This window comes from Platalea leucorodia (genome assembly GCF_965183815.1).
Source record: "Platalea leucorodia genome assembly, chromosome: 7".
In the NCBI taxonomy this organism is placed as follows: domain Eukaryota; kingdom Metazoa; phylum Chordata; class Aves; order Pelecaniformes; family Threskiornithidae; genus Platalea; species Platalea leucorodia.
In genome coordinates this window covers 39202336-39228539 of record NC_138829.1, presented here as the reverse complement: position 1 = coordinate 39228539, position 26204 = coordinate 39202336, and the positions used below count along the sequence as shown (strand labels likewise).

The window sequence follows — 26204 nt, the reverse complement described above, 5'->3', positions numbered from 1 at the left end:
CCCTCTCCATCTCCACTTAGCCTCTGTAAGGAGGACTACTCCATAGGGGTCCTGTGGGTAGCTGTAGCATCTTCCCCAGGCACCAGGGCAATAGCTGTACTGTGGTAAGAGGGTGCTGAGCAATCCCTTGATACCCACCACAGGGGCACGTCCTTCAAGGCTTTGTGGCATTGCATCACCATGGTAGTGATAAAAGGAGCTGATATCCACAGATACATGCTGTGCAAGGATCAGCCTGCTGTATGTTCCCAGTGCCAAACACATGCATGGCACTCCAGGGCAGACCGATTGCTCCTGAGTTCATAGCTGGGATTTTTCTCATCCTTACTTTGTTCCAAATTCATGTTTTAACATGCTCAGCTCCCTGCAGAGAAAAAGGTTTTCATCCCACAACGAAAAAAAAAACCAAAACAAAACTAAATAGTAACAACAGGCTCTTTTTTAGTGAGACTTGTTTTAGGAGAGTAAGCAGAAAGATTACCCAGAAAGGGGAAAAAAAAGTCCTCAGCTGGATCATGAGACCCTGAATACATGGTAGGTGTCATGCGGCAAGACGCTGGAGGAGGTGGCCCTGCAATGAGTGCCAGAAATACAGTGAAAGCTGAAAGGCAGCTCTGCTGGTCAGAATTTAAGGTTAAGAGGAGTATCTACCACTTTATCCTCCAAACAAAATCAGGAATTCTCCAAAGTCCAGTCTATGGATTAATTCTGTTTAGGTAGTTCTTTCCTGGGGTAAAAGCATGTAGAGAGTCTTATCAGCTTGACACCACTTAGTTACTGGTGTTGCAGCTCTGAATGCTGGTGAGGGGAGTGGAGGTGGCAGAAACCCCCTGTCTTTGCAAAGAGGCAGCCAGGGTCCCTCTGATAGCAGCAGCTTCAGAAAAGGCATAGAAATATGGTTGTCTCACAGCACGTCGGGTGGGATCAGTAGAGCTGAGAATTTCTGAAGGAATGTATTCACCTGAGAAGGGAAAAATAAATTATTATAGAAGGTCAGAGGGAAAGCAAAGAGGTCAGGACAGATGTTTTGAAGCACAGACAGGTTGCTAGAGCCAAGGGCAGGAGACTTTACCCGCAGGTATGTAGCAGGAAGCTAAGCTGCAAGCTTTGGTTTATTTTATTTTTTTTTCACACTTTTCCCTTTTTCTGTTTTTCTTCTCTTCGTCAGGCGGAGACAGCAGCAAATCGTATCTGCAAGGTGCTGGCAGTCAACCAAGAAAACGAACAGCTCATGGAAGACTACGAAAAACTGGCCAGTGATGTAGGTGTCCATGGTGCTGTTGGTTTCTGGGTGGTGGTATGTGGAAAGGAATTGTATTTAATGCTGATAGCTAATCTTGGGGACTGCTGTTGGCCCATGTTTCCCTGGAAGATTCTTTTTTTTTCCCCCTTCTAGCTTGAGAAAAATGAAAGATCGAACTTACCTTAAAGGCAAGAGCAGTCTACTTTAAAACAGAAAGCTTCCATAGAGCAGCTTTGAGTTTCTCACTTTATTAAGAGTGGCTGCAGAAATGCTAAAATTAAAGGAAAAAATCAAGCTGGTTTAACTTGCATTCCTCAGGACTATACAGCTTCATAGCATCTTTCATGCAAATTGTATGCCAATATACTGCAGAAGTCAGGAACTGGATTAGAGAGAATGGAAGTTAGAGGTAATTGAGCAAAGAAATATGCATTTGCTGATAGTTGGAAAGAATCTGTGTAAGATACAAGCTGGAGGCTGCTGTGGTTAACTGAGAAGGCTGACAGACTGATAGCTGTGAAACTATAGAAATGACCAAATGTGGACTGGAGTATGTTTGTGGAAGTAGGGAGGGGAAGGTGGAGAACAGAAGGGCGGACATAGCCCATGAGCCTGGTTTCAGCCTGGTCTGAAAAGCATAGGACACTACTCCACTCACACTACAGACTGACCATTGCATTAGCGTTTTGCGGGCTCCCCAATAGGTTTGCGAAGGAGGGCTATTCAAAGAGCAACACTGGCTTCAAGGAAGCTAAAGTGGGAAAAGTGTAACTGGGGGCAAGAACTCGATTTCTCCTGTCAGGCTCTTTTGGAGATAATATAACTTACAGCATCCTTTAGTTATGCAACAGTCCAGCAAAACTCTAAGGCTTTAGCATAATCTGAGGATATAAGTTTGGTCCTGATTGTTCGAAAGCTATGCCTTAAGCATGTTGGATTGGCAGTGCTGCAACAAGCAGTACTACTTAGTGTGGCAGAGAATGAGCTGCTCGTTTAAAAAAAAAAAAAAAAAAACAAAGTACTTCCAAAAAAGCTGGCAAACTTTTCTTTACAAGCCCTGCTGGTGGCAGAATCTTTCTGACAGCAAACATGAAAGTAAATGGTCCCTAATGAGATCAGAGCAACACCTGTAGTTTTCACACAATTTTCAGTTCAAGGTGTCTCATCATTGCTCTTTCTAGCTGCTGGAGTGGATCCGTCGCACCATCCCGTGGCTGGAGAACCGGGCCCCAGAGAACACCATGCAAGCCATGCAGCAGAAACTGGAGGACTTCCGGGACTACCGCCGCCTGCACAAGCCCCCCAAGGTCCAAGAGAAGTGCCAACTTGAGATCAATTTCAACACCTTGCAGACCAAGCTGCGGCTCAGCAACAGGCCAGCCTTCATGCCTTCAGAAGGGAAAATGGTCTCGGTGAGTGGGGGTAACTGCTTGTATATACCCCAACCATGCCTAAAAAATGGGACTCCTTTTCTGCCCATGGGTGGGCAGACCATGCCCACCTTCAGAGTGAGCTACTCTGTGGTAGGAGCCCTACAGAATATGGTTGAGTGAAACCATAATAAAAGAGGATCAAGCGATCATTGCTTCCCTGTATCTAAACCAGACTCTGACGCTCTTCACAAGTTGCATGCCTTTATGAGGAGATGTCTGGGTGCCTTTCATTTTTTCTAATTGAAAAATGGTTGGGTTTTGTTGAAGTTTCACATGGGGAAGTGTTTCGAGAGGGATTCTCATGCAGACAGGTGTATCCTGACACTGCTAGTCCTGCTTATCTTAACTCTGGCACTTCATCTTCCTGACCTGTCTACACAGCCCTGTGAGATTAAAAGGCCACATCCACTCCCTCCAACCAATTGGAGCCATGTAGCTCATGGAGACTAATGCTGACTTACATCTTCCCCCCCATCTTCTAACATGTCTTTTCTTCTCGTGCTCCTGTCCCTAGGATATAAACAATGCCTGGGGTGGCCTAGAGCAGGCTGAGAAGGGCTATGAGGAGTGGTTGTTGAATGAGATCCGGAGGCTAGAGAGGCTGGATCACCTGGCAGAGAAGTTCCGGCAGAAGGCATCCATTCATGAGTCCTGGACAGATGGTAATGCCAACCTACATGCTTCCTATTGCCTGACATAGTGCTGTCCGTTATGCAGGGAGGAAGAGATGGATCCGTGCATAGATCCTTCCATGAGATTTTCTTCTTGAGAATGCTAGGTTCATTTCTTATTTTATTAGGAAATAATGTATGAAAATCAGCTTGATCTCTATTCTGCTACATTATGCAGCCACATCGACATTCCCTAACTGTTGCAAAGTGAGAACTTTGGGTAGAAAAGAGCTACAGAGCAGAGGAAAACTTACCATACAGTAAATGCTACAGTTGGCATTTACAGGACCAGCATAGCCCAGTGTGCACATACTGAGACAAGTCCAGTGTAAACTGTGACAGCACTGGCTTGAGCTGCACTATGTGCCCTTCTCTGTTGTTAATGGCAAACTCACGCTGCGTGGTTTGAAAGCAAGGATTGAAAGTGAGCTGGATAGGCCAGCACACATGAGGGAAAGCCTCGGGCAGGGTGTCTGGAGTGGGGCAGATGCCCTTTTGAGGGCCTCCGGGGCTGCCTGGGTGGGTTGGGAGCTGGCTTTGGGGGCATTGGGTCCTGTCCTTCATTCTCTTGTCCTTTGGCTCCCTCCCCAGGTAAGGAAGCAATGCTGCAGCAGAAGGATTACGAAACTGCTACCCTCTCGGAGATAAAGGCCCTGCTGAAGAAACACGAGGCCTTTGAGAGCGACCTGGCTGCACACCAGGACCGCGTGGAACAGATTGCCGCTATTGCACAAGAGCTGAAGTACGGCACCCCAGCGCACGTCCCATCCTTGGGGCCGGAGAGGCTTAATCAGCTTTGCCCTCTGCCCTCTGGAGAGCCATAAATCAATCCCCATACAAAAATGTCGGGAAGTCCCAGTGTTTCCAAACAGTATCTAGGATACTGCTCTCCAGTATCCGGATGCACCAGAAGTGCAGGCCAGAGAATGGATGAGTCGTGGGTGCTGATGAGGGGGCGGCAGAATTATATTCCCAAGCCAAGTTTCCATCCTCTTCTAGCTCGTTATGCTACTGTGAACACTTTCCTAAAGAGTCTGACCTGCCTCTGGCGCCTGCTAGGTTTCAGAGTTGTAACGCCGTCATACTATTCTAGGAACAGAAGGAAATGGCAGAGGACAGCAGGCTCTCAGTTTGCTCTCTTTTATAAAAAAAATTCTTATTCTGGCAGGAAAAAAAACTGATGCTTGAGCCCATCGTGGCCTCTGCTGCCACCCCGGGCCCTTTGGCCCAGGAGTACTGCACCGTGTGCACTCTTGTTGGCACTTGTTCCAGGGTACCCTCATAGCAGCTCAGCTCCCTCCCCGCTTCATCCGGCTTGGAAACCTTCACCGCCACTCCTTTTCCTGGAGTGACGAGTGATGCAGGTTACCAGGAGAAATGGGGTCTCCTCAGGGCAGGAGGTTGATTGCTAGAGATAGTTGCCTCTGCAGCACAGGGAGAGAGATTTTGAAACCCTGCATGTTTCTTGGCAAAAACAGTCTGAACAACTTGGCTTTGACTTTGTTTTCTGTTTTAAAAATATTTATATATCACACTGGCCTATCTCAAGTTAGCGTCTGGACTAAGATCAGTACTGTTGGGTTGAAGGACTGTTTTTCTCTAAAAAATCAGGATTATTGGATCAAGATCATTATCTCTTTTAACAACACAGATTTACGGAATTGCTCCCTTGTCCACTGGAGGATTGACCTTGGAAAAGGAGGAGGGTTCAAGGCAATCCTCCATGTCAGTAAGATTAAAACCGAGGCTGGCTAGTCAGCAAGCATTAGCTGACCTGCCACTTCCAAAGCACATGCTACGTGCCAGCCAAAGCAGCTGTGGCTCTAAGAGCAACAGGGAAGGCTGGGCCGTAAACTGGGGGAGAGGTGATTTCTTCCAAAGTGTGAGAACAGCGGGCTCAGACATCCTTCCAAAAGCCATCTTCCATATCAGCAAAGAGGCCACGCACTGAAAAACCATGGCTGAGCTCATTTCTCCCCCAGAGATACACTGCCAGGGAGATGGAGAGGGTCTGGAGGAAGCCGCTGCAGCTGCCCATGCCAGGCATGTTAGGGGGCATGGCACGTTCCCCTCCCCAGCAGTAGTGGTCCATCACAGGTGCGTTATGAGCCAGGTTTTCAGAAGCAGTTCTTTCATCTGCAGTGCTGGCTCTGCAGCAAAGTAGATCAAGGAACTGATCTGGATTAAAAACCCAGCAAAGAAGTTATTTTTAGCCCAAATCAGTTTCCTGACTAGTTTACCGCAAGACTCCACCAACAGTTGTGCCCACACGCCTCAGGAGGGCAATACAATGGTGGGAAGAAACAAGGCTAGCGGAGGCAAGAGGAAACTGTTTAAACCTGCATTAATGCTTAGAGAAATGCTGATCAAATGGCCCAGGGTCACTCAGTAGCCCAGTGAGTTACTCTGCTTTCTCTTTTGAGGCTGACACTTCCCATCTTGGCTGGTCTCCCTCTTGCCTGCAGGTTTCTCCCTCTTTGACCATGTGCAGAACTAAGACCACAAAGCAATACAGGACCACAAGCTTCAGTTTACCTCCGTGCTCTCCTTTCCCCAGCCATACTCTTACGAGCCTGTCTTCCATGAGTGCCAGCCTATAGATATCTCGGCAAAGTACTCACTGTCAGGCATATGGGAGAGAAACCTACACTGTAATTCTCGGATTGTCCTAAATAAATTAATGGATTGGGTAATTTAGCTATTGCTTGCCACCCATACTATGCAACTCTTAGAACGATCTTAAGCAGTTTCTTTGTATTCATAATAAAGTCTTTGCTGCCCATTCTGATGTACAGGGTGCACGTAGTTAGCCTGCATGATGTTCTTAAGCAGAATACAGGGGCATATTGCTCTGCTCATAATCTGCTTATTCCCAGCTTGAGCAAAAGTCTATGCTCCCTTCCCCCAGTGCCAAGTTACTCCCATCAGGCAGCCAGCACCAGTGTTTGTTGAGGCCTTGGGTGGTGGTTGTTTTTCTTCCTGTTCTGTGCTGTTTGATGTACCGTAACATACAGTGTCTCCAAAACTAGATACTGCTGTCATCCTGGCTCACTTTACTTGCAGAGACCATGGGCTTTTTGTCTGAATCTGTCCTCAAGGCTGATAAAGGTTTCTAATGGGTTTCTCTTTCTTCTCCAAAAGGTCTTTATTTGACTTCTTGTTGTTTTTTCCCCACCCCTTATAGTGAGCTGGACTATTACGACTCTCCCAGTGTCAATGCCAGGTGCCAGAAGATCTGTGATCAGTGGGATAATCTGGGTGCCCTAACCCAGAAACGTAGAGAAGCCTTGGAGGTGAGAATTGTTACAAGTTGGACCTTTGGGATTATGTGGGTAGGTCATTTGTGGGAAGCAAGCTGCAGTGGGCATGAACAACCAATTTCTGCTCTTTTGTGCACTCCTAGAACATCCCAGAATGTAAACGGGGGCTACATTTCAGTATATTTAGCCTGCTTTTCCCATTACAGCCTAATTATGGTGCCATTCGTTTGCTCAGGCTATTGATTTATTGCTACTTTTCTGTGTTTTGTAATTTTGTTCTGCTTGAAAAGTCTGTCCTTGTTTTGTTTTATTTCAAAGGACCTCAGATTTTTCCCTCGGAGGAAAAAATCCATCCTGTGTAATCTCTTAACAGCAGAGAAACTTTTACTGTAGTGCCATCCTGGGAGCACCAAGGAGGTCTGAAAGGAACGAGTAGCTCAGACAACCCACATACCTATGTGATTATTCTTCTCTAACCATCTTTCCTGATTTTCTTTCTTTTTTGTGCATGCCCAGAGGACAGAGAAGCTACTGGAAACAATTGACCAGTTGTATCTGGAATATGCCAAACGAGCTGCCCCTTTCAATAACTGGATGGAAGGGGCCATGGAGGACCTGCAGGACACGTTCATTGTTCACACCATTGAGGAGATCCAGGTACAGAGCAGTCATTTGCACCAGTCAGGCTAGGATAGAGAGAAGTGAGGGGTCTCCTGGATTCCTAGTGGTGCTGAATTTGTAGGTCATGTTCTGGTGCTTCTGCTCTAGTGAGTGAGCCTTAGCAAGAGAAACAAAAAGGAGTATGGTTTTCCTTTATTTCCTCCAAAAAACTGGATCTGAATAGGTATGAAACGTGCTCACACCATCCTAGCTGGACACAAAGAACTGAAAGTAGATTTTTCAGTGTAACTCCAAAGTCTTATTACTGAAAGCCTGAAAATTGAGAGAATCTTTTAGGGTCTTGTGGGTTTTTTTTAACCCACATGAGCAAAGCTTAATGCTACTCACAGGTTCTGCAGGTCAGTTGTCCCATGTAAGGTTATGTCCAGGTCATTTGGTCCTATGTGATAGGATGTGCCATAAGGACAGTTGTTGAGCTGCCAGCTGGGTTTCGGTGCTGAGCAGAAGAAAAATCACAATTGTCTACTTTGGTGGTGGATTACCATTTGAAGCAAAAGTCATCTTGCCTCCTGCAAGACAACAGAGACAGTATCTCAGTTTTCCCCCTTCTGAAAGGGTGTTAAAAAAGCAGCTTGAGGTATCTACAGGTAATTTTCAGACCTTTGAGAGCAGGAATTACTCTTCCCTGGGTTGCAGTGGGCACTTCTATTTCTCCTGCTTGATGGGCTCATGAAAAGAATCCAAGTCAGCTCTTTGCAGGAATGCCTAACAGAAACGTAGCCATCAATGAGGCAGGAAATGGGGGACCAACAGGGGACACTAGGCAGCCAGAGGGGCGGAGGAGTAGTGAAATAGTCATAGCCTGGTATCAGCTCTGTTACTGAGCTGCTACTTGTTTCTTCCACCCTTCCCTCCTGAACAAAAGAGTTCATTAAGTCTTTCATAATGCAGAACAAATCTGAACAGCATTTAAACACTTCCATCATCTCTTTGTGACTGTTTGCAGTATCTTTCCCAGCCCCCCCAGACTTGCATTACATCTCTGTGGCCACCGCAGCAGCTGCAAAGTAATGAGTCACCACGTAAGGAAGCAATTTTACAAAAAGTAGTTACACAGTGTGTGTGTTGTAAGAGAGTGGTCAATCATGCGGTTTACTTTCATTCCCTCTTCTGTCCACACTGTTCCCTTGATTATCCCTGCACATGCCTCTCTATCCCCCATTCATTTTGCTGCCTTTTTCCCTGTGTTTGCTTCCCTAGTCTTGATCTTCCAGGCTTCTGGGACGAAGTACCTTAAAGGCCTGTAGAAGCAGTGGGAGATGAGCCAGGACCAATTGGCTTGTCAGCTGTCCACAAACTACCAGCAAGCATGCCCCCACCATCGGTCCTTGGAGGACAATCTGGGCACCGCAGCAAGATGGGGAACAGAAAGGGCCTGTTGTGTACAGGGAGAAGGAGCTGTTATTCAGCAGCAGGAGTATATGTTCCCTGTACAAGTTTGCTGTTGGCTGGAAGACCTTCACCTAGTTCTAACTGACTCTGATCAGACTGAATCTGACTCATATTATTCATCTGGCATTATCTTAGGTGTAGAACTAGTACGTACCTGGTGGGAGAAGAAAAACATGGTGCATTTATACTAGTGAGAGATGACTGCTTTACAGTAATGCTAGTAGTCAGATCTTCTTCCCAAAGGGGCTGACAGGGAGTCACTGAGCAGTGTTGGAGAAATAGTTCTCCCTACATTATGAGCCAGAATTATTCCACCATTTTTTGGGATGTGATCTCTCTCACTGGTCAACATAGGACAGAAACAGAGGGAAAACGAGCCTTCACATCATTTAACTACTTAAACCAGCCTGTTTAGTGATGCTGAGAGAACCTGAAAAGTGTATTAGAGTAGCCTGCTTTGTATCCTGGGAATATGTAAGCTTTTGCAGTTACTTCTGCAGGGATACATTTGCTGAAGAGGCTATTCAGTGACTAATGCTCTTGCCCTCCCTTTGCTGCTGCCTTTCTTCTGCAGGGATTGACCACAGCCCACGAACAGTTCAAAGCCACTTTGCCAGATGCCGACAAGGAACGACAGGCCATCCTGGGAATCCACAATGAAGTCTCAAAGATTGTCCAGACATACCATGTCAACATGGCAGGAACGAATCCTTACACTACGATCACCCCACACGAGATCAATGGCAAATGGGAACATGTGAGTTCTTTCCAGCCTTGCAAGTTAGTGTGGGAGGATGCCGCTGCTCTGTCAGTGGGGCCCCAGGAAGTGGATTATTTACTCTTCAGTTACCCTCTCGTGCTTACTGCTGAGCTTTTTTTTTTCTTTTTTGGTCATTTGTTTTCAGCTCAATTGCTATGTGCTTGGAAAGTGGAAGAGATCTTTCATATGAATGCCTAAGGGGTGTCAGATTCCTTTTTCCTTGCTATTTTTATAATGAAAGATGCTCAATTAAAAGCTTTGAGGTTTTCAGTCCTCATTTGATCTGACAAGCAAGTAAATATGGCATGTGAGTCGGTATCCTTTTTCACCATTCAATCCTTCAGATGTTTTATCTCCTCAGCCAAGTAGCCTTCCCTTGCTGTTATCCTAAAAGAGTAGCTACTCTGTGTACCAGCTGTGCTGATGGTTCTTACTACCAAATGAGATCACCAAAGTGAGATCTGAACAGGTTCCTGCAATTCAGTTAACGTGAGCCACCAAAAACCCGAGTAGTGAATGGAAGCTGCTTCTGGTCTTCCATGGGCTGAGCTGAGTTTGCAGTGTGCATCCTACAGCAGATAGGATTCACATTCCACGAGCCTTCCCACCATGTCCTAAACCATATGACTGCTTGTTTTCAGTGCAAACACCCACTCCTCCCTTCCTTGTGGCAATTTCTACATTTGCTATACATGTGCTTTTGTATGTGTAAACTGCACACTTTGTTACTCTTTGCCGTAGGTGCGGCAACTGGTTCCCAGAAGGGATCAAGCCCTGATGGAAGAACATGCTCGCCAGCAGCAAAATGAACGACTTCGTAAACAGTTTGGTGCACAGGCAAATGTCATTGGACCCTGGATCCAGACCAAGATGGAGGTAGTGCTTTGCTCATTTTGAAACAGTCTGTTTTCCTCTGTGATCCTCACTGATATTCTTATCCTTGGTCTTTCTTGACCACTGTCACAGTCGCTCTTCCTTTGGGTTACAGCAAGAGAAACTTTCATAGCAAACATGGAGAATCCCAAGATTGATATTGGTTACTGAAGTGCTTGTACTTTTCTTCCCCTAACTCTTTAGTACAGAGATTAAAAACATGACTTAAAATGGGGAACACTGGTATTTTACTAGAGTTGTGTTTATACGCAGCAAGTTAAAGACCCTGCATCAGAAGCATAATTTGTGTAATTGCTTTCACAGCAATGGTCTTGATACATGCAACAAAACAAATACAATTAGCACATCAAACATCAGCAGAGGAGACATATTTTTAAGGGAGATCTTCTCTCTTTAGGTAAGATTTACGTTAAAGGAATTGGAGTTGATGAAATGGAAAAATATGAAGCTATTACTGATGGCAGGAGCTGTAAAGAAGAGAGCAATTACAGAAATATGTCTGTATGAAGGTACTAAGTGGCAGACAGTACATCAGAAAAAGATCTGGCTTGGTACATTACAAGCTTATGGACTGCAGTTTCCTTTTTTTTTTTTTTTTTTTATTGTATCCTTGTATTAGACACATCTCGTGACTCAACTCACTTGGAAAATGTTCAGGGCTCTGCTAAAATTTTTGCTGACACTGTCTCGGCTCATTTAAAGTAACTGCTCCAAGAGATTTTTTTTTTTTTTTTTTTAATCATCATCCTGTGTGAGTGTGAAATAGCTGCAATATATGTCAAGCATGTTGAGGCTTGTCCTTCCAATGGGGTCTAACTCTTTTGGCTTTGCTAATGCAGGAGATTGGCCGCATTTCAATAGAGATGCATGGGACCCTGGAGGACCAGCTCAACCACTTGCGGCAGTATGAGAAAAGCATTGTGAATTACAAACCAAAGATTGACCAGTTGGAAGGAGACCACCAACAGATCCAGGAAGCGCTTATCTTTGACAACAAGCACACCAACTACACCATGGAGGTAAAAGTTTTGGCAGCAGATCAGCCAGCCTCATCTGCTGTGGCCAGTTAGCATCAGCTACATCTAGCTCTGGCAACGTGTTGTGGTTCTCAGGAAAATGGAGAGCTTGACAATGTGGCCAAGCATGCAACAACATGGTGCTGAATTTTTTTTTTTGCCTTGCTGTACTTCATGCCAACCCATTCCAATGTACTTCCAAATACAGACAATGGAAATAACCTGAATGAGATAAACAGTATTGCTTGAAAAATTGGCTGGTCTCGTTTCTCCTGCCACCCGATTGTGGCAGCCTATTAGCTGGGATTAGAAAGACCAGGGGAGTGCTGGTGATTTTGAGCTGCCACAGCCTGGCAGAAGAAAAAAGTCCAAGAAAAGCTTTTTAAAAATCGGAGTCTGGCTTTCTGTTGACAATGTGAGGTTTCTTGGAACCAATCTGAGTTCAACATGAATCCAGCAGAACACAGACGGCTTTGAAACTTGTCTTTGGTTTCTGGCCAGCTCTCCATTAAGCAACAGCAGAGGCAGCGGAGCACCAGTGTCTTCCAAGGACTGTGATTTATTTATTTTCTTGGTAAGGAGAGTTTTCTGCCCAACTAAGTCCTAGAAGCACTGGGTTTGATTCTCATTTGTGTTAAAGGCCTCCAGTATGTTGCTCTGACAAGGCAAAGGAACTTTGCAATAGAACCAAGATTTTCTTAAGATCAGCAATTGGTCTCTTCAATATCAAAATTTTCAGTCAAAATTCAGATTTTAAACATCTGGTTGGCTCACGCTGCAGATGAGAAGGAAGCTTTTCTGAGCACATGGACTTCTTCTGCCTCAGCCACCAGGATCATTTTAATTTGCAACAAGTGGCACTGGCCTCAGAGGCAGAAGAACTACTTTTTAATTTAGAAATTGTCCTGTCCTCTTTTTCCAGCATATCCGAGTTGGCTGGGAGCAGTTACTAACAACAATTGCTAGAACCATCAACGAAGTGGAAAACCAGATTCTGACCCGTGATGCCAAAGGAATCAGCCAGGAACAGATGAACGAGTTCCGGGCTTCTTTCAACCATTTCGACAGGGTAAGTCAGTGCTGACTGCAGCTTCGTAAGCTACAAGCTTCTATGTAGACTGTGCAGTGCAATAAAAAACAAACGGTCACTGTGATAAAACTAGATCAACAGAAGACGTTTCATTCTTTAAAAAACTACTTCTGTGGAGCAGTTATTCCTGTGAAGACTGCTAAGTGATCATTAGGCTGGGAGGAGAAGTATATCTTCACAGGAAACTGCTAAGTTTCCTGATAAAGCTGAAGTATGGAAAAGTTTGAAATTATTTAGGAAATTAGATCTTTACCCCATCTTCTCCAGAGAGCAGATTATCCGGATTTATAAAATTCTTTGGAGCAGCTGTCCTCCACTCTGACATATCATCACATAAACCGTTATTGAAAAAAACAGTATTGCTCTTTTATGGAGCAAACAGAAGGATCTATACACACCACGGCATTGCATGATGTAGATAAACCCTAATGTAAAGCCTGCCTTGCCTTACTATGGAAATACATGCCGAGGCACTAACGGGTGCAATAAGAAAGGAATTCCTTAAAGGAAATTCTCCTCCCCTCAATTTGCCAGCCTGTCTGCCGCTCTTTCTTCTACAACCCGAATCACAAAGGTGTCATGCAGGGAAGCAGAGACAGCAGCCCAAGCCTGAAACCAGCTCCATTATCAACCCCTTCAATGTTGTCTAGAAATCCAGAGCAGCCTGCAGAGATACTAAGTCAGTGATGCAAGTATGTGTTGCTCTCCACCACTTGCTGTACCCGCCAGACTGTTTGAAAGGTCTCCAGAGAACAGGGCTGCAGCCTGCCCTCAGAGATTGGCAACATGTTCAGATTGCTGAACACTGGCTGTTTCAGCCGTTCTCTAGCTGCCCAAGAAAAATGAAAACCATGGCTTCTTTTCTTAGCAGAGGGACCCATAAAGCCCTGTAGATTTCATATTTTGACCTCCATATCGTTTGCCCCTCCCTCCACAACAGTCTGAATGATAATGCAGAGAGAGCATGGGCTTCCCACCTTCAACTGCGTATTTGATTTATGAAGGCTTAATGCTGACTTTAAAACCTGATTTTTTTGAGGAAAGTCGCTTGGAATTGGCCCCACCATCCTGTCTGTAGCTTCCTTGATCTGGCCAGAGATGGTGGTGGCAGGCAGGGGCTCTTCAGTGCTTGGGGGCTGTCCTGAGCTAAAATTCTGCAGGGTGGATGGGGATTCTCGGTTCCTGTGGTAGCTTGTGTATAGTTTAACGGGTACATCCAAACACTGGGGGAGCGGGAAATGAGCAAAGGGAAGAGCAGCTGCCAAGCCGTGTTGTGCTGCGCTGTACAGCAGTGCTGTTTGCAGAGCTGAGCACTTGAAATAGCTTCACCAGTCAAAGCTGCACCTCATGTGCAGGTCTCATAAATACAGCCATAACACTGCTCCCCTGAGCTTCAGCTGTTTTTCCTTGTCTGTTCTGGGATGCCCTGACAGCTAAGCTTCCTTGGGTGCATTGCCAAACATACTTGCCCTCACCTACTCCTTTAGTGGGACTTTTGACTGGAAGATTAAGGCAATGCTTCCCACTGCCTCTGCCTGCTTACCTGCACTCCGGGTTACTAGTGAAACACAGGGCTTCTGGCACTATAGATAACAAGCAGTGATGCAAGTAATTCACTTGGGAGATGGAGATCTTGAGGCTTCTGAGCATCAACTGTTTTTGTCATTCAAATGCTCTCAAGATGTGACGAGCTCTCTGAGAAGGAACTGTTCCAAGAGCATTTTTAGCACATCCTGAAATGTCATTGTGATATCTAATGTTGTGCACTTTTTATTTTTCTTCCCTGTCTTTCTATCTGCATGTCATTCTTCCTCTCCCTCTCTCCTCACCCACTGCATGATGCACCTGTTTGTTGTCCTTCCACCTCCCTTTGATCTCCTCTGTGTCTCCCTTCCTTCTGCCCCACACCGTCACCCCACTGGCACTGCATGTCCTGCTGCCTGGCACACCGCATAACCAGGACCACTCCGGCACACTTGGCCCTGAGGAATTCAAAGCCTGTCTCATCAGCTTGGGTTACGATATTGGAAACGATGCACAGGTACTGAATGCTAGTGGTGAACACAGCCAGATGTTAAACTGTGAAAAAATAACAGTTTTTTCCTTTCTTTTCTTGTTTGTCTTAATCCGTCTGTCATTGCTGTTCTTGTATTTGACTATATATACATCACTTTTCTATACTACTTCCCCTCTAAATGTACTTTGGTATCTATTCCTTCTTAATTCCCTAATTGTTTGTCTTGGGAGAATTCCTTTTATGTCTTCAAACTATTCCATTTACTTCTGTGTCACTTAACACTCCTTTTCTTGTCCATCCCTCAATCTGTCTTGCCTGATATCTTCATTCCTTTTTTTCATCATCATGTTCCTTGTGTTTAAACTATTCCATGTCCAAAACCACCTTTGCTTCTTCATGGTTTCACAAACTACCTTTCCTCTATTGTTTTTCATTGTCCTGTAAATCCTTCCTTCCATCTCCTCCCCCCTGAAACTCATTCTTTGTAATGTCTCCTGTGGGTTCATTTCTCCCTGGACTGGTCTCCCTTTTCTCTCTTGGCTTTTTCCATCTTTGCATCATTCCCTGTAGAAGAAGACTGGTATGATGGATTGTGAAGATTTCCGAGCCTGCCTTATCTCCATGGGTTACAATATGGTAATGTAGAGCCCTCTGTCACCCCTGTTCAAAGTGATTCTTGTAGGCATCTTCGAAAATAAAGGGAGAATGTGTAGTGAATGAATCAAGGTAAATACAGCCTTATTTTCCAGATTTATCAGCAATGGATGTTAAATCTAGTATTAGCTGTACATGTAAAATTCTTGTCTCGCAGTGGTAGCTGAAGGTAAAAAAAATGGAAATCATTGTCTAACTCCTGTGTATTTCAAATAAGAATTATATTTATCAAACTGTGTAGCTACATGTGGAAGAAACAATAAGCTTCCTCGTATCGGTACCTGTGCTCTGCACAGCACACACAACCTCCCCAGCCCTAAGTATCAGTTGAACTCGTCTGGAAGTGTACACGACCTGATTTCTGAATACGCTCAAATGCCTCTCCTCTCATTCCTACCATTTATTTCACATCTCTCTTCCTGTACATGTAAGTAAGTTCAAGTTCCAGTCATCCTCCCCGTAGCTTCTCCCTCACCAGAGTACCTCCATATTCAGAACAAGAACATGTGGCACCTTGAGAGGCATGATAACTAATAGGAAGAGCTTCACCGAAGACAGATGCTCATCAAACAGCAGAAGAGCGTAGTGCAAAAATATTCAGCTGTACTCTCAGTATCTTTGCTCCTGATGTTAGGCAAAGCAGTGTTTATTCTTCTTACTCATTGGCCCAGTATAAATACAGACTCTTTGATGTAGCGTGCCAAGCCACAGTAACATTTGATTAGATACCTTAATTACTCTTGAGGGTATATTGCTCTAGATGTGTTAGAAGAGCCTGTTCCCAGGAGAAGACTCAGCTCTGCTCTCCCCTCCTCCTTACCTGGGGAGGAAGGAGTCCCAGAGATGAGAACAGATGATCTTCTGTTTATATGAAAAAAAAAAAAAAAAAAAAAGGCAGAAAACTACACTACAAGGTTTTGGCTTCCATAGCAAACTTCTCTGTAGGATCTTCCCTGTAAAGGCTACTTCCCTGGGCCACTCCAGATATGTAAGTCCTTCTTTCTAAAGCCTGTCTAGTTAAGATGAACCAGATAGTATTAAAGACCCCAGAGATGTTTCTTCTGGTGGTTTCTGTTCTGGCAGCTGAAGAGAACTGCAAAAGTTCTCTTTTAGTAAATGAAAGCAAAAGGATTTGAGGAATGCAGATCTTCAAATATTGCTGCAGACATCTAGCATGATATGTATGACAGAGAAATTTGCGTCCTCCCCTGAAGTCTGTGTGATATTGTTCCTTGACAGGAGCATTGTCCTAGAGCTAGATGGAGCTGGATGTTATCCTAGGGCACAGCTGAGAATATTTTATTCCAAAGGACAAATGAGTGGGAAGCATTTGTACATAACAGCAAGCTAAAAAAGAATATCCTGATTAAAAAAAAAAGAATTGGTTTCTATTTGGCTTTGTTTTTCTAGCTGTGAGATATGCTGTTGCACGGTTTCTCCCCACTTGCATAGCACTGCTGCCCAAACGTCCAGGCTTACATGACTCTCTTGTTCTCTAGGGAGAGGCAGAGTTTGCCCGCATCATGAGCATCGTCGACCCCAACCGCTTGGGCGTAGTGACGTTCCAGGCCTTCATCGACTTCATGTCCCGGGAAACAGCAGATACAGATACTGCTGACCAGGTTATGGCTTCCTTCAAGATCCTGGCTGGAGATAAGGTCAGGTTCAACACCTTCCTTCCCTGCATCTGCATTGCTCCTGCTTTCCTTTTTCTCTCTTGTCTCGAAGAAAGTGTCGAGGGAAGCACTCTCTAGCGTGGAGGGTATTTTCACAGGAACGTCGTGCAGTGCTGGAGGAGTGCAAGGCTAAAGTGTGGGTTAATGAGCAGCCTGTCAAGGCACTTGTAAGTCCTGTTCAGCTGTCAGTCAGAACTTTGCTGCCCACTCTTGCTTTAAAAATTTAATTAAGAGCTTGGTTGCAATTTGTTATTTTAAAATGTGTGAACAAATTCAACAGATGGTTCTTGATTAGTCTTGAAAAACTATTAATTACTGACAGCTGTAAACTTGAGATGATCTTTCTCAGATGTACATGTGTCACTATTAGTTGTTATACAATCAATAGTAGATTTTCATTGAGGATATGCTGTATCTGCAAGAGGAGCATCTTTTAATCATAGAAATTGCTCGAAAGTAGGAAAACTCACAGGATGATACTAAAAGTATTACTTTTCTAAATTTGCATCATCAGTGGAACCAGCTGATAAAAAAAATTATGTAATCTTATTTTTCTTATATAACAATCCCCACTAATCTTTTATGTAGTTGAACAAATAATATGTACATGCACTATTAATATATCTCTATATTTGCTATATTTTATTCATCTCACTAGAAATGTGGGATACCATTTCTGAGATTGTAATGAGTTACCCTTAAATCCAGGACTGGTTTCCATGTTTCGCTAACAATCTTTTCATAATCTGTAACGTAGAAACCGTGATATCCATCCTTTAGGCATCTACCTGACTCAAGCCAGTCCTATTGCCTGAAAATTCCACATTATTCAGATAAGCTAATCACTGAATAAATAGGTACCTTTGGATACAGTATTACTTATTAACTCTTTTACTCTGTACAGTACGTTAAATATGCTCTAGTGACTATAACATGAATCAGACAGTATTTCATTATGAAGAAAAATACCTCTTACTCACTCCAGTCATTAAGCTGAGGCGGGGGGGGGGGAGAATAAAAAGTCACAGAGGAGAGAGAGAGAGAGATGGTGTGAAACCTGAACCATTATTCAGAGGACTGCAAATGCCCATGAGTCAGTTAGCTAAAGACAACATACTGGTTAGCAAACAGGCAGCTATTGCTACTAACTGCATGGAGAGAAGCCAAGCTACCTCAGCTCAGCAAAGTGAGTCTCCAGAAGCCGAATTTACATAAGAAGTTTTGCTTGCTTATTAAAAATGTCTGCTGTGAAAGGCAAAGATTGTTGGGGAGCTGTGGAAGCAACACAAAGTGTTTGCTTGTTTGCTGTCTCCATTGGTGCCACCAACCAGAGCTAGTGGGGATGGCTCCTTTCCTTGCTCTGAAGAGAGGGAACGGCAACTCCCAAGCAGCACAAGCAGCTGTTAACCTCCTGCCAGTGAGGGACAGGATCCAAATGAAATTTCTGCTTCCTCCCATGCACTTTTAGCAGGACCTCCACTGTCACCGGGAAGGCACAGTCTTACACTAGCAACTCACCTTACTTACCCCCAGGCCTTTTCTTTAGGTGTGCCAGCATCTCTCCTGCTAAAACAATCTTTCCCTCTGTTGTAAAAACCATTTTCTTGTCCAAGCAGTAGGGAGTGACTGCATTTCCTCCCAAGGTGTATGTGCAGAGAGCTCTGTGTGTGGGTGTACAGTACTAGTCCGGTTGTTGGGGTCCTGTCCCTGACTGTTGTCTGCTGCCCTGGGGGGACAGGGGGTGGTTGTCCCTCTGAGGAAGGTCAGTTTTCTGAAAGTAATGATCACCTTATCGTTTGTCCTCATTGCAGAACTACATCACTGTGGATGAATTACGGCGGGAACTGCCTCCTGATCAGGCCGAATATTGCATTGCTAGAATGGCACCCTACAATGGCCGTGATGCTGTACCCGGTGCCCTGGACTACATGTCCTTCTCCACGGCACTCTATGGCGAAAGTGACCTTTAACTTTTTTCTGTCCCACCACACGCTCCTTCCCCTCTCCCCCCGTCCGACACGCCCTTCTTTCTCTTTGCAAAGCAGCCTCTGCTCCGCTCTTTTTTGTGTTTCCCTGTTTTGCTTCAGATAACAGATCACATTTTTAAGTGGGGGGGAGGACATTGACATGGCACCACCTACCTTGCCCTTGAAATGACAGTTTACAAAATTATTTTGTGCAAAAAAGTTAAGTTTTAAAAAGAACAGACATATTTTATTATAGAAAAAGGTATTTTTCTCCACCAGATTGAAACTTAAAAAGAAAATGTTAAAATATTGCACCAAATATTTTTTGTTGTGACATAGAAAGTCGAGCACAATGTTACATTCCATCCTTTCCAAAAAGAACCAAACAACAACAAAATGCCACTTGTTCTGTTAACTTTTACATTTGTGTAATGTCTCTTTTATCACGTTTATCTTGGGAGGGGGGAAGGCACACAAGTGCATGTGTTTGCTGGTTCACTCATTTCATGAAAATATTTTATGACAAACTTTTGAAATTGCTGTGTTTTCTAGGGAAAAAAATAATGTACACAGCTCATGTTTTCATATTTAATTAAAATATACAATATGCCTCCTATGTTTATCAGTGCACAACTTTTTTTGTTGCTGAGAATTGTCTGATTTCAGAACATGAAGCTTGAGAGTTGATAACTTTGATATTGCTTGTCACAAACCATATTAAAAATTTCTTGTGATAACAAATCTAGACTTTATTCATTTGTATAGTAAAATTGTTTAATCCTATTTAGTTGAAACCACAAACACGATGAAGAGAATCCAAAATTAATGCGTTTTAAATTGAAATTACAATACTTTAAAGGTAAACTTCCTTTCCCCCTTAACCTTTTCATTCTTGTTGAATGATGTTGGAATTTTCACAGCTTTCTTACTACTTTAATTTAATGTCTTATATAATTTTTAACCATCCCTGATACACCCACATCTAGGAACAATACTCTTGTTACTCCTTAGAACCAGCACAGAATTAGTTACTAGACCTATGCAAACAAACAACGACCATATCTTGAACCATCTATGAAAAATTCCGCCACTGTTCCACGCTCAGCATTAAATATCTCACTGCTCTTGATATCACATCTTCTGACATTATAAATTCTTCCAGAGCCCTCAAGATCGTCTTTGTATTGGACATTTGAAAGAAACCAGCCTTCAGAACAACTGCTTTGGGACCTTTAATGAATCATAAAGTATACACACGCACGGACGTGCCTGAAAATCAGTAAAGGGAAGCAGCTAATCCCTTCCCAGCCATCTCATATTACAGGTGCATTTCCTGCCCTCCCACAACTTTTTTAGGAAACATGGAGTTAGGAGCAAAAAACTGTGTTACTGCTTCATGACATGTTTCAAGTGAGTGAAACTGCTGTCTCTAGTCCCTAAAGCAGTTTTTATTTTGAAGTAACAACTGCAGGAGCTGAGAATTCATGCACAGATTCCCAAGGAGCTCCTGCAGCTCTCAGTAGCATTGCCCTCTGTTCTCCAGGGCAGAGCTAAGTCCTGAGGAAGATATTGTACATTGTGGGTTGGGGTTCAGCACAGCTTTTTGGTTTATTCCTGACCTTGAGTAGGACACAATAAAAACCACAACAGCGTGTTGTGATGTATCCCCACCTGACAGTATCTGTATACTGTATTTGGGAGAGAGGATGCTAATGTCTGCTGCTACACTTCTTCCAGGAGACCCAAGATCTGTGTTCTCCTGTAGGCTGGATAATGTGTTCACAGAGGTTATGCAAGTGAGCTCCATTTAGCTTCATACATAGACAAGGCCAGACTGTACTCACCATAGTTTGTCTTCAAAGGTTGAAGCAGAGACAGTTCGTGTAACTTCTTACCTATAATTGCATTGCTAATGAGTGCTGGAGTTGAGCTGAAGCAGAGTTTCCTGTGTTGTAACCCATGATACTGAGAAGCCTGGAGGGGTCGATATGAATTGTCAATAATGCAGGACTTGCAGCAGCATCAGTATTGAATCTACTTGCAAGCTCCTCTACAGGCCCATTTTCAGCTACGTCACTACTATAGAATCATGGAATCTCCTGAGTTGGAAGGTGCCCACAAGGATCATGGAGTCCAACTCCTGTCCCTGCATAGGACAACCCCAAAATTCACACCATATGTCTGAGGGCATTGTCCAAATGCTTCTTGAATATTGTCAGGCTTGGTGCCATGACTGCCTCCCTGGGGAGCCTGTTCCAGTGCTCCACCACCCTCTGGGTGAAGAACCTTTTCCTAATGTCCAACCTAAACCTCCCCTGGCATATCCTCCTGCCGTTCCCTCGGGTTCTATCGTTGGTCGCCAGGGAGAAGAGATCAGCGCCTGCCCCTCCTCCTTCCCTTGTGAGGAAGCTGTAGACCTCAGTGAGGTCTCCCCTCAGTCTCCTCCAGGCTGAACAGACCAAGTGACTTCAGCTGCCCCTCATACGGCTTCCCCTCTAAACCCTTCACCATCTTCGTGGCTCCCCTCTGGGCACTCTCTAGTAGCTTCGTATCCTTTCTGTACTGTGGGGCCCAGAACTGCACGCAGCACTCAAGAGGAGGCCGCACCAGTGCAGAGTAGAGCGGGACGATCCCCTCCCTCGACCGGCTAGCCACGCAGTGCGTGATGCACCCCGGGGCACGGTTGGCCCTCCTGGCTGCCAGGGCACACTGCTGGCTTGTGTTCAACTTGCTCTCGACCAGAACCCCAGATCCCTCTCCGCGGGACTGCTCTCCAGCCTCTTGTTCCCCAGTCTGTACGTACATCCAGGGTCGCCCTGTCCCAGGTGCAAAATCCGGCACTTGCCCTTGTTAAACTTCATCTGGTTGGTGATTGCCCAGCCCTCTAATTTGTCCAGATCTCTCTGCAGGGCCTCTCTGCCCTCCAGAGTGTCAACGGCTCCTCCCAATTTTGCGTCATCGGCAAACTTTGATAACAAACCTTCCAGTCCTGCATGCAAGTCATTTATGAAGATATTGAAGAGTACTGGCCCCAAGATGGATCCCTGTGGGACCCCGCTAGTGACTGGTCGCCAGCCCAATGTAACCCCATTTACTATAACCCTTTGAGCCCAACCCGTCAGCCAATTGCTCACCCATTGCATTTTGTGTTTATCCAGCTGTATGCTGGACATTTTGTCCAGGAGGATACTGTGAGAGAGAGTATCGAAGGCTTTACTGAAGTCCAAAAAGATTACATCAACTGGCTTCCCTTTTTCAACTAGGTGGGTAACCTTGTCATAGAAAGAAGTTCTAGAAAGTTTGTTAAGCAGGACTTTCCCTTTGTGAACCTGTGCTGGCTGGGGCCAATGACTGCGTTGTCTTTCAGGTGTTTTTCAATAACTCCTGGAATAATCTTCTCCATAATTTTGCCAGGCACAGAGGTGAGACTGACAGGCCTGTAGTTACTGGGGTCATCCCTGTTGCCCTTCTTGAAGACTGGGACAATGTTTGCTAGCGTCCAGTCAACTGGGACCTCCCCAGATTCCCAAGAACATTGAAAAATCATTGAGAGAGGTCTCGCTATGACATCAGCCAGCTCTTTAAGTACCCTCGGATGAATCCCATCAGGCCCCATTGACTTATAGGGATTCAGCTGGAGCAGCAAATCCCGCTGTCCTCTTCAAAGATAGGGAGTGCTGATTCCATTGCCATGTTTTAATGTACATAACATAGGTTATCTGTTTGAAAACTAAAACAGCGGAGATGATGACTACAGGCATGAGCAGATAATCTATACTGAATTTTGCCTCAGAGCACCTATTGTCCTTGATTTGATAACCCTCTTTCCTCTTCCACAGTAGCTGTCCTGTCCTTGGTTTGCTGCACCTGGAAAAGGACATTTGCACTGTCAAACAAATTGAGGTTCTCTGTAGGTTGTACCCATTCCCAGAAGATGTAATAATACACTTTTTTATGCATGCTTTTTTTATTTATTTATTTAAACAGTCATACCAGGAGGTGGGGGGAGTATCAACTGGGGTATTAAATGACCACTGTCTGGAGAAAAGACCCATGTTATTTTGAAATAGGGCTGGAAAAAGAGCATAGGTGTGACTGCCTTGGGCCATCACCTTAGGCCTAAGTCTGCTACCACTCTGAGAATGGAGCCAAATTATTTGGAATGATCCTGGTGACAGCTCTCTGCAAGTCCATACTTGGAGATTCCAGAAGTCTTTACAAAAACCTTTTACTGAGCTGTGGTAGCGTTGCACTCTGTGACCAGGTTTCATACAAAACTGCAGCAAGGCGTAAGTGTTCATGGTTTTATGAGACAGAAAGAAAACAGGTGGCTTGTCCCTGTTCACACAACAAATTGTTGGCAGCGTGTGGGCTCCAGCCTTGCTAACGTTGCTCCAGCGGCACCACAGCACTGCATCCTTTGGTGAAGTTGAGGTGTTAACAGCACCAGAAAGGCCTCACCTGTGCTTCTGAGTAGTTGAATAGAGTTCAAAATATCGGCAGTAGGCGTGTCTACAGTTTTAGGCACATGTATTGGTATTTCTTCTGCTTAGGTGGCACAGGCTTTGACAAGTTGGCTAGAGCTTATGTGACCTGGTCTTTCCCTCTAGGCTGTAGATACGGCCTCCCCATTCCCACCCCACCCAAGGAGGAGCACTAGGATGCTGCAACATGTTCATCTTCCTCATATGCAGCACAAGACGTATCTTGCAATTGCGTGGCCTAACAGTCTCTGGCAGTTAGTATGCTGAAATTCAAAAACAGCTTTTTGTATTAGGCTCGTGGTTTTGCAGCTAACGTGCCATTCTTTAGCCAAGTCCTGACATCAGCCTTGGTGAAATTCATCTCTGGAAGCAGCTGTTTGCAGCTCAGTGACTGCCCCTTCCCCGGCCAAGAACAGAAGAAGCGGACAATCCGCTTCAAGCTCACATCTCATGTTCAGGAATGAACTGTTTTCGTCAGTCTGCCATACTCAATATTTTCAGGCGCAGAAATTGAAATAATGCTTTCCCAGGAAATTAACCACTTTCCTTTCATGACTGTTGACATCTTTGGCTGCTGAGACCTCAGTACCTGCCCCTGCATGACTGTCTGACAGTACAGGGGCAAAAAGCACATCAGTGCTCAGACAACATGGGGCTGTCTTGCCTGCCAGAATGTCAATCACATTTCCAAAAGCCTCTCAAATCTATCTTGTTGCTTGTCTTCAGTGCTGCCAGCATCTTCTGAGCCAGGAGTCTCAGAAGACAATGAAAGGAAACTGGCCTGCAACCTTGAATGAACTTGGTTTCAAAGAAGTATTCATACATCCACAGAGGATCCAGCCAGCCAAATCAGACTGACTGGTTTTATCAGGGAAGTAATGAAGAGGGCAAGGAATAAAGAGAGGGTGACTCTAACGGCTGCGAAAAGGAACACCTCGAACTAAAATGGCCTTCTTAAGGAACCAGAATGCAGGTATGATTTTCAAACCATAACAAGAAAATTATTTGTACGACATTACTTGCATTACAGATGCTGGGGTAGGACAGATTCCACCCCGCCCCCATAGTAACCAAGTACTAAGAAAGCTTAATCCTGTTGAATTAATCAAACTGCAGAGGTGACTGGCTACTGAAAGAGTTGCTACTGTGTAAACCCTTAAAATCCATTGCATTAGCTCTAAGCTGCTGGGAAAGTCTTAGCATAATAAACCTAGATTAACAAAGTATAGGGCAGATCCTGAGACAAACAGGTAATCAGAACATTCCCCAGCACACACTGAGAAAATGTGTTCAGTGCTGCAGTCAGCAGAAAAGTCAGTCATTGGGAGGGATGAAGTTGGATTATTAGCTCTTGTACAGGGAAGGATGCTCTATAAGGCTATTTTAGGTAGATTTAAATCTCAGAAATTTAAGCCCACTGCAAATGCAAGAAGAAAATGAATCTTTTCTGTATTCTGGGAACTTAACAGCCTTATAGACTATACATGTCACCAATAAAATACTAAAATGGCTTCCTGCCCTGTCTTTGGACACCACACAGCAGCCAGGAAATAGTTTCTCAGTTTTGTTCTCTGCTTTGATTTCTGGGACATATGTGCATGAAATTATGTTGGTAGAAACTGCACTACATCCCATCCCTGTCTTATCTCTTCTCAGCAAGTTTATTTACACTTTTTTGCTATTTGTCAGTAATTCCCATCCTAGTGACCTAGCAAGCGTTTGAGCAAAATATCAAGAAAGACCTCTAGCTATTGCAATACCTCAGTGACCCCAATCCTCATATTATCTGGAAAAATATAATCTCTCATTACTGCTGTGGGGAACATCTAGTCTTATTCCCACTGTGCAGATGAAGGGCTAGGTAGAAATGCAAAGCCTATATTTACAATTGCAATTCAAACAGCCTCTGTTCAGCTGCTGCCCAAATCTGGAGGTGTTGCTCACTAGGCTTTGTCCTGTTGCACCTAGGCCTTCTCTGCACGCCTACTGTTCTGCTTCGGGGCAGGCCTGGAACGGGCCATTGAAACAACTGGACACCTGGTCCCCTGTGAGAGTCCCCATCAGGGCCTGAGCATTCCCTTCACAAACACCTTGCATCACCGGGGGCTGCAAACCTCACCGTGTCTACGCAGAGCAGTACAAACCAGCAAGACTGGCTGCTTTCTTTGCAAAGTGTCTGGGTGGGTTTGCCACCCATTTGCTCTGTAAAAGCCTAATTGCCTAAAATATCCTCACATAAGGAGAGTAACACAAGTTCAACATTTCATCCCTTCTCAGGGGATCCCCACCTCCCAGCGCTACACCCTAACCAGCGGGAAACCTAATAGGCTGTGCCAGGGAGCATCTTCCCAGCCTCACTCTGTCTGTCTCTGTGAAATAAAAAGAATAAGCACCCAGGCAACAGGAGAGAAAGCATGAACCCATATCCTTGTGGTTTAGGCAATCAGTTTGCAGAAGGAATGCTGCATTTCAGTCCCTGATGGAGATATTTTTTAGGTATTTTCTATTAAATAGTCAAAGGGTAAAATATAGAACAAAGCCTCGGGGTGGGAAACAGGCCCTAGGACGCCTCTCCCACCACCCCAGCCATTAGGTCTGCCCTTACACTTGCTCTCCCTCAGTTGTCTGCTCCATAGTGGCACAGCTGCAATGAGAGGAGCCTCCCGCCTCCACCACCGCAGGCTCACACTGTGGTTAGGGCACTCTGTGGCGGGTGGGAGCCTGGATCTTCAGGCTGAGGAAGACACCAGACCCAGTCCTCCAGAGTGATGGGTATTTTAAACAATAGGCCATTTTACAAGACGTAGCTGTTGGTCTCAACATGTCTTTTGGCAGCTAAAGAAAAGAACAAGTCCTAGTTAATCCTCGCTAGAAACAGATGTTGGCACTTTGAGACAACTCTGAGCTGTGGATCCCAAGTGGAATAAGGCTCCGGTTTCCCAGCTGCAGGCAGGTGCATTTGTACT

The 26204-nt window shown here is 44.7% G+C and overlaps 1 protein-coding gene across 3 annotated transcripts in view; it reads left to right on the top strand.

The window, feature by feature from the left end:
* Positions 1-19447, top strand: part of ACTN1 (actinin alpha 1) — a 92099-nt gene extending 72652 nt beyond the window's left edge. The window contains exons 9-22 of one of the 3 annotated variants that reach the window (XM_082318561.1): positions 1169-1261; positions 2425-2655; positions 3191-3338; positions 3939-4089; positions 6532-6640; positions 7124-7264; positions 9255-9437; positions 10182-10316; positions 11174-11353; positions 12273-12419; positions 14401-14481; positions 15028-15093; positions 16611-16769; positions 18599-19447. In XM_082318561.1, coding sequence (XP_082174687.1) covers positions 1169-1261; positions 2425-2655; positions 3191-3338; positions 3939-4089; positions 6532-6640; positions 7124-7264; positions 9255-9437; positions 10182-10316; positions 11174-11353; positions 12273-12419; positions 14401-14481; positions 15028-15093; positions 16611-16769; positions 18599-18757 — 1983 coding nt within the window. In that variant the 3' untranslated portion in view covers positions 18758-19447. The remainder of the gene's footprint in view (positions 1-1168; positions 1262-2424; positions 2656-3190; positions 3339-3938; positions 4090-6531; positions 6641-7123; positions 7265-9254; positions 9438-10181; positions 10317-11173; positions 11354-12272; positions 12420-14400; positions 14482-15027; positions 15094-16610; positions 16770-18598) is intronic. The other 2 variants (XM_082318560.1, XM_082318559.1) reach the window with 2 other exon arrangements.
* Positions 19448-26204: the final 6757 nt, after the last annotated feature.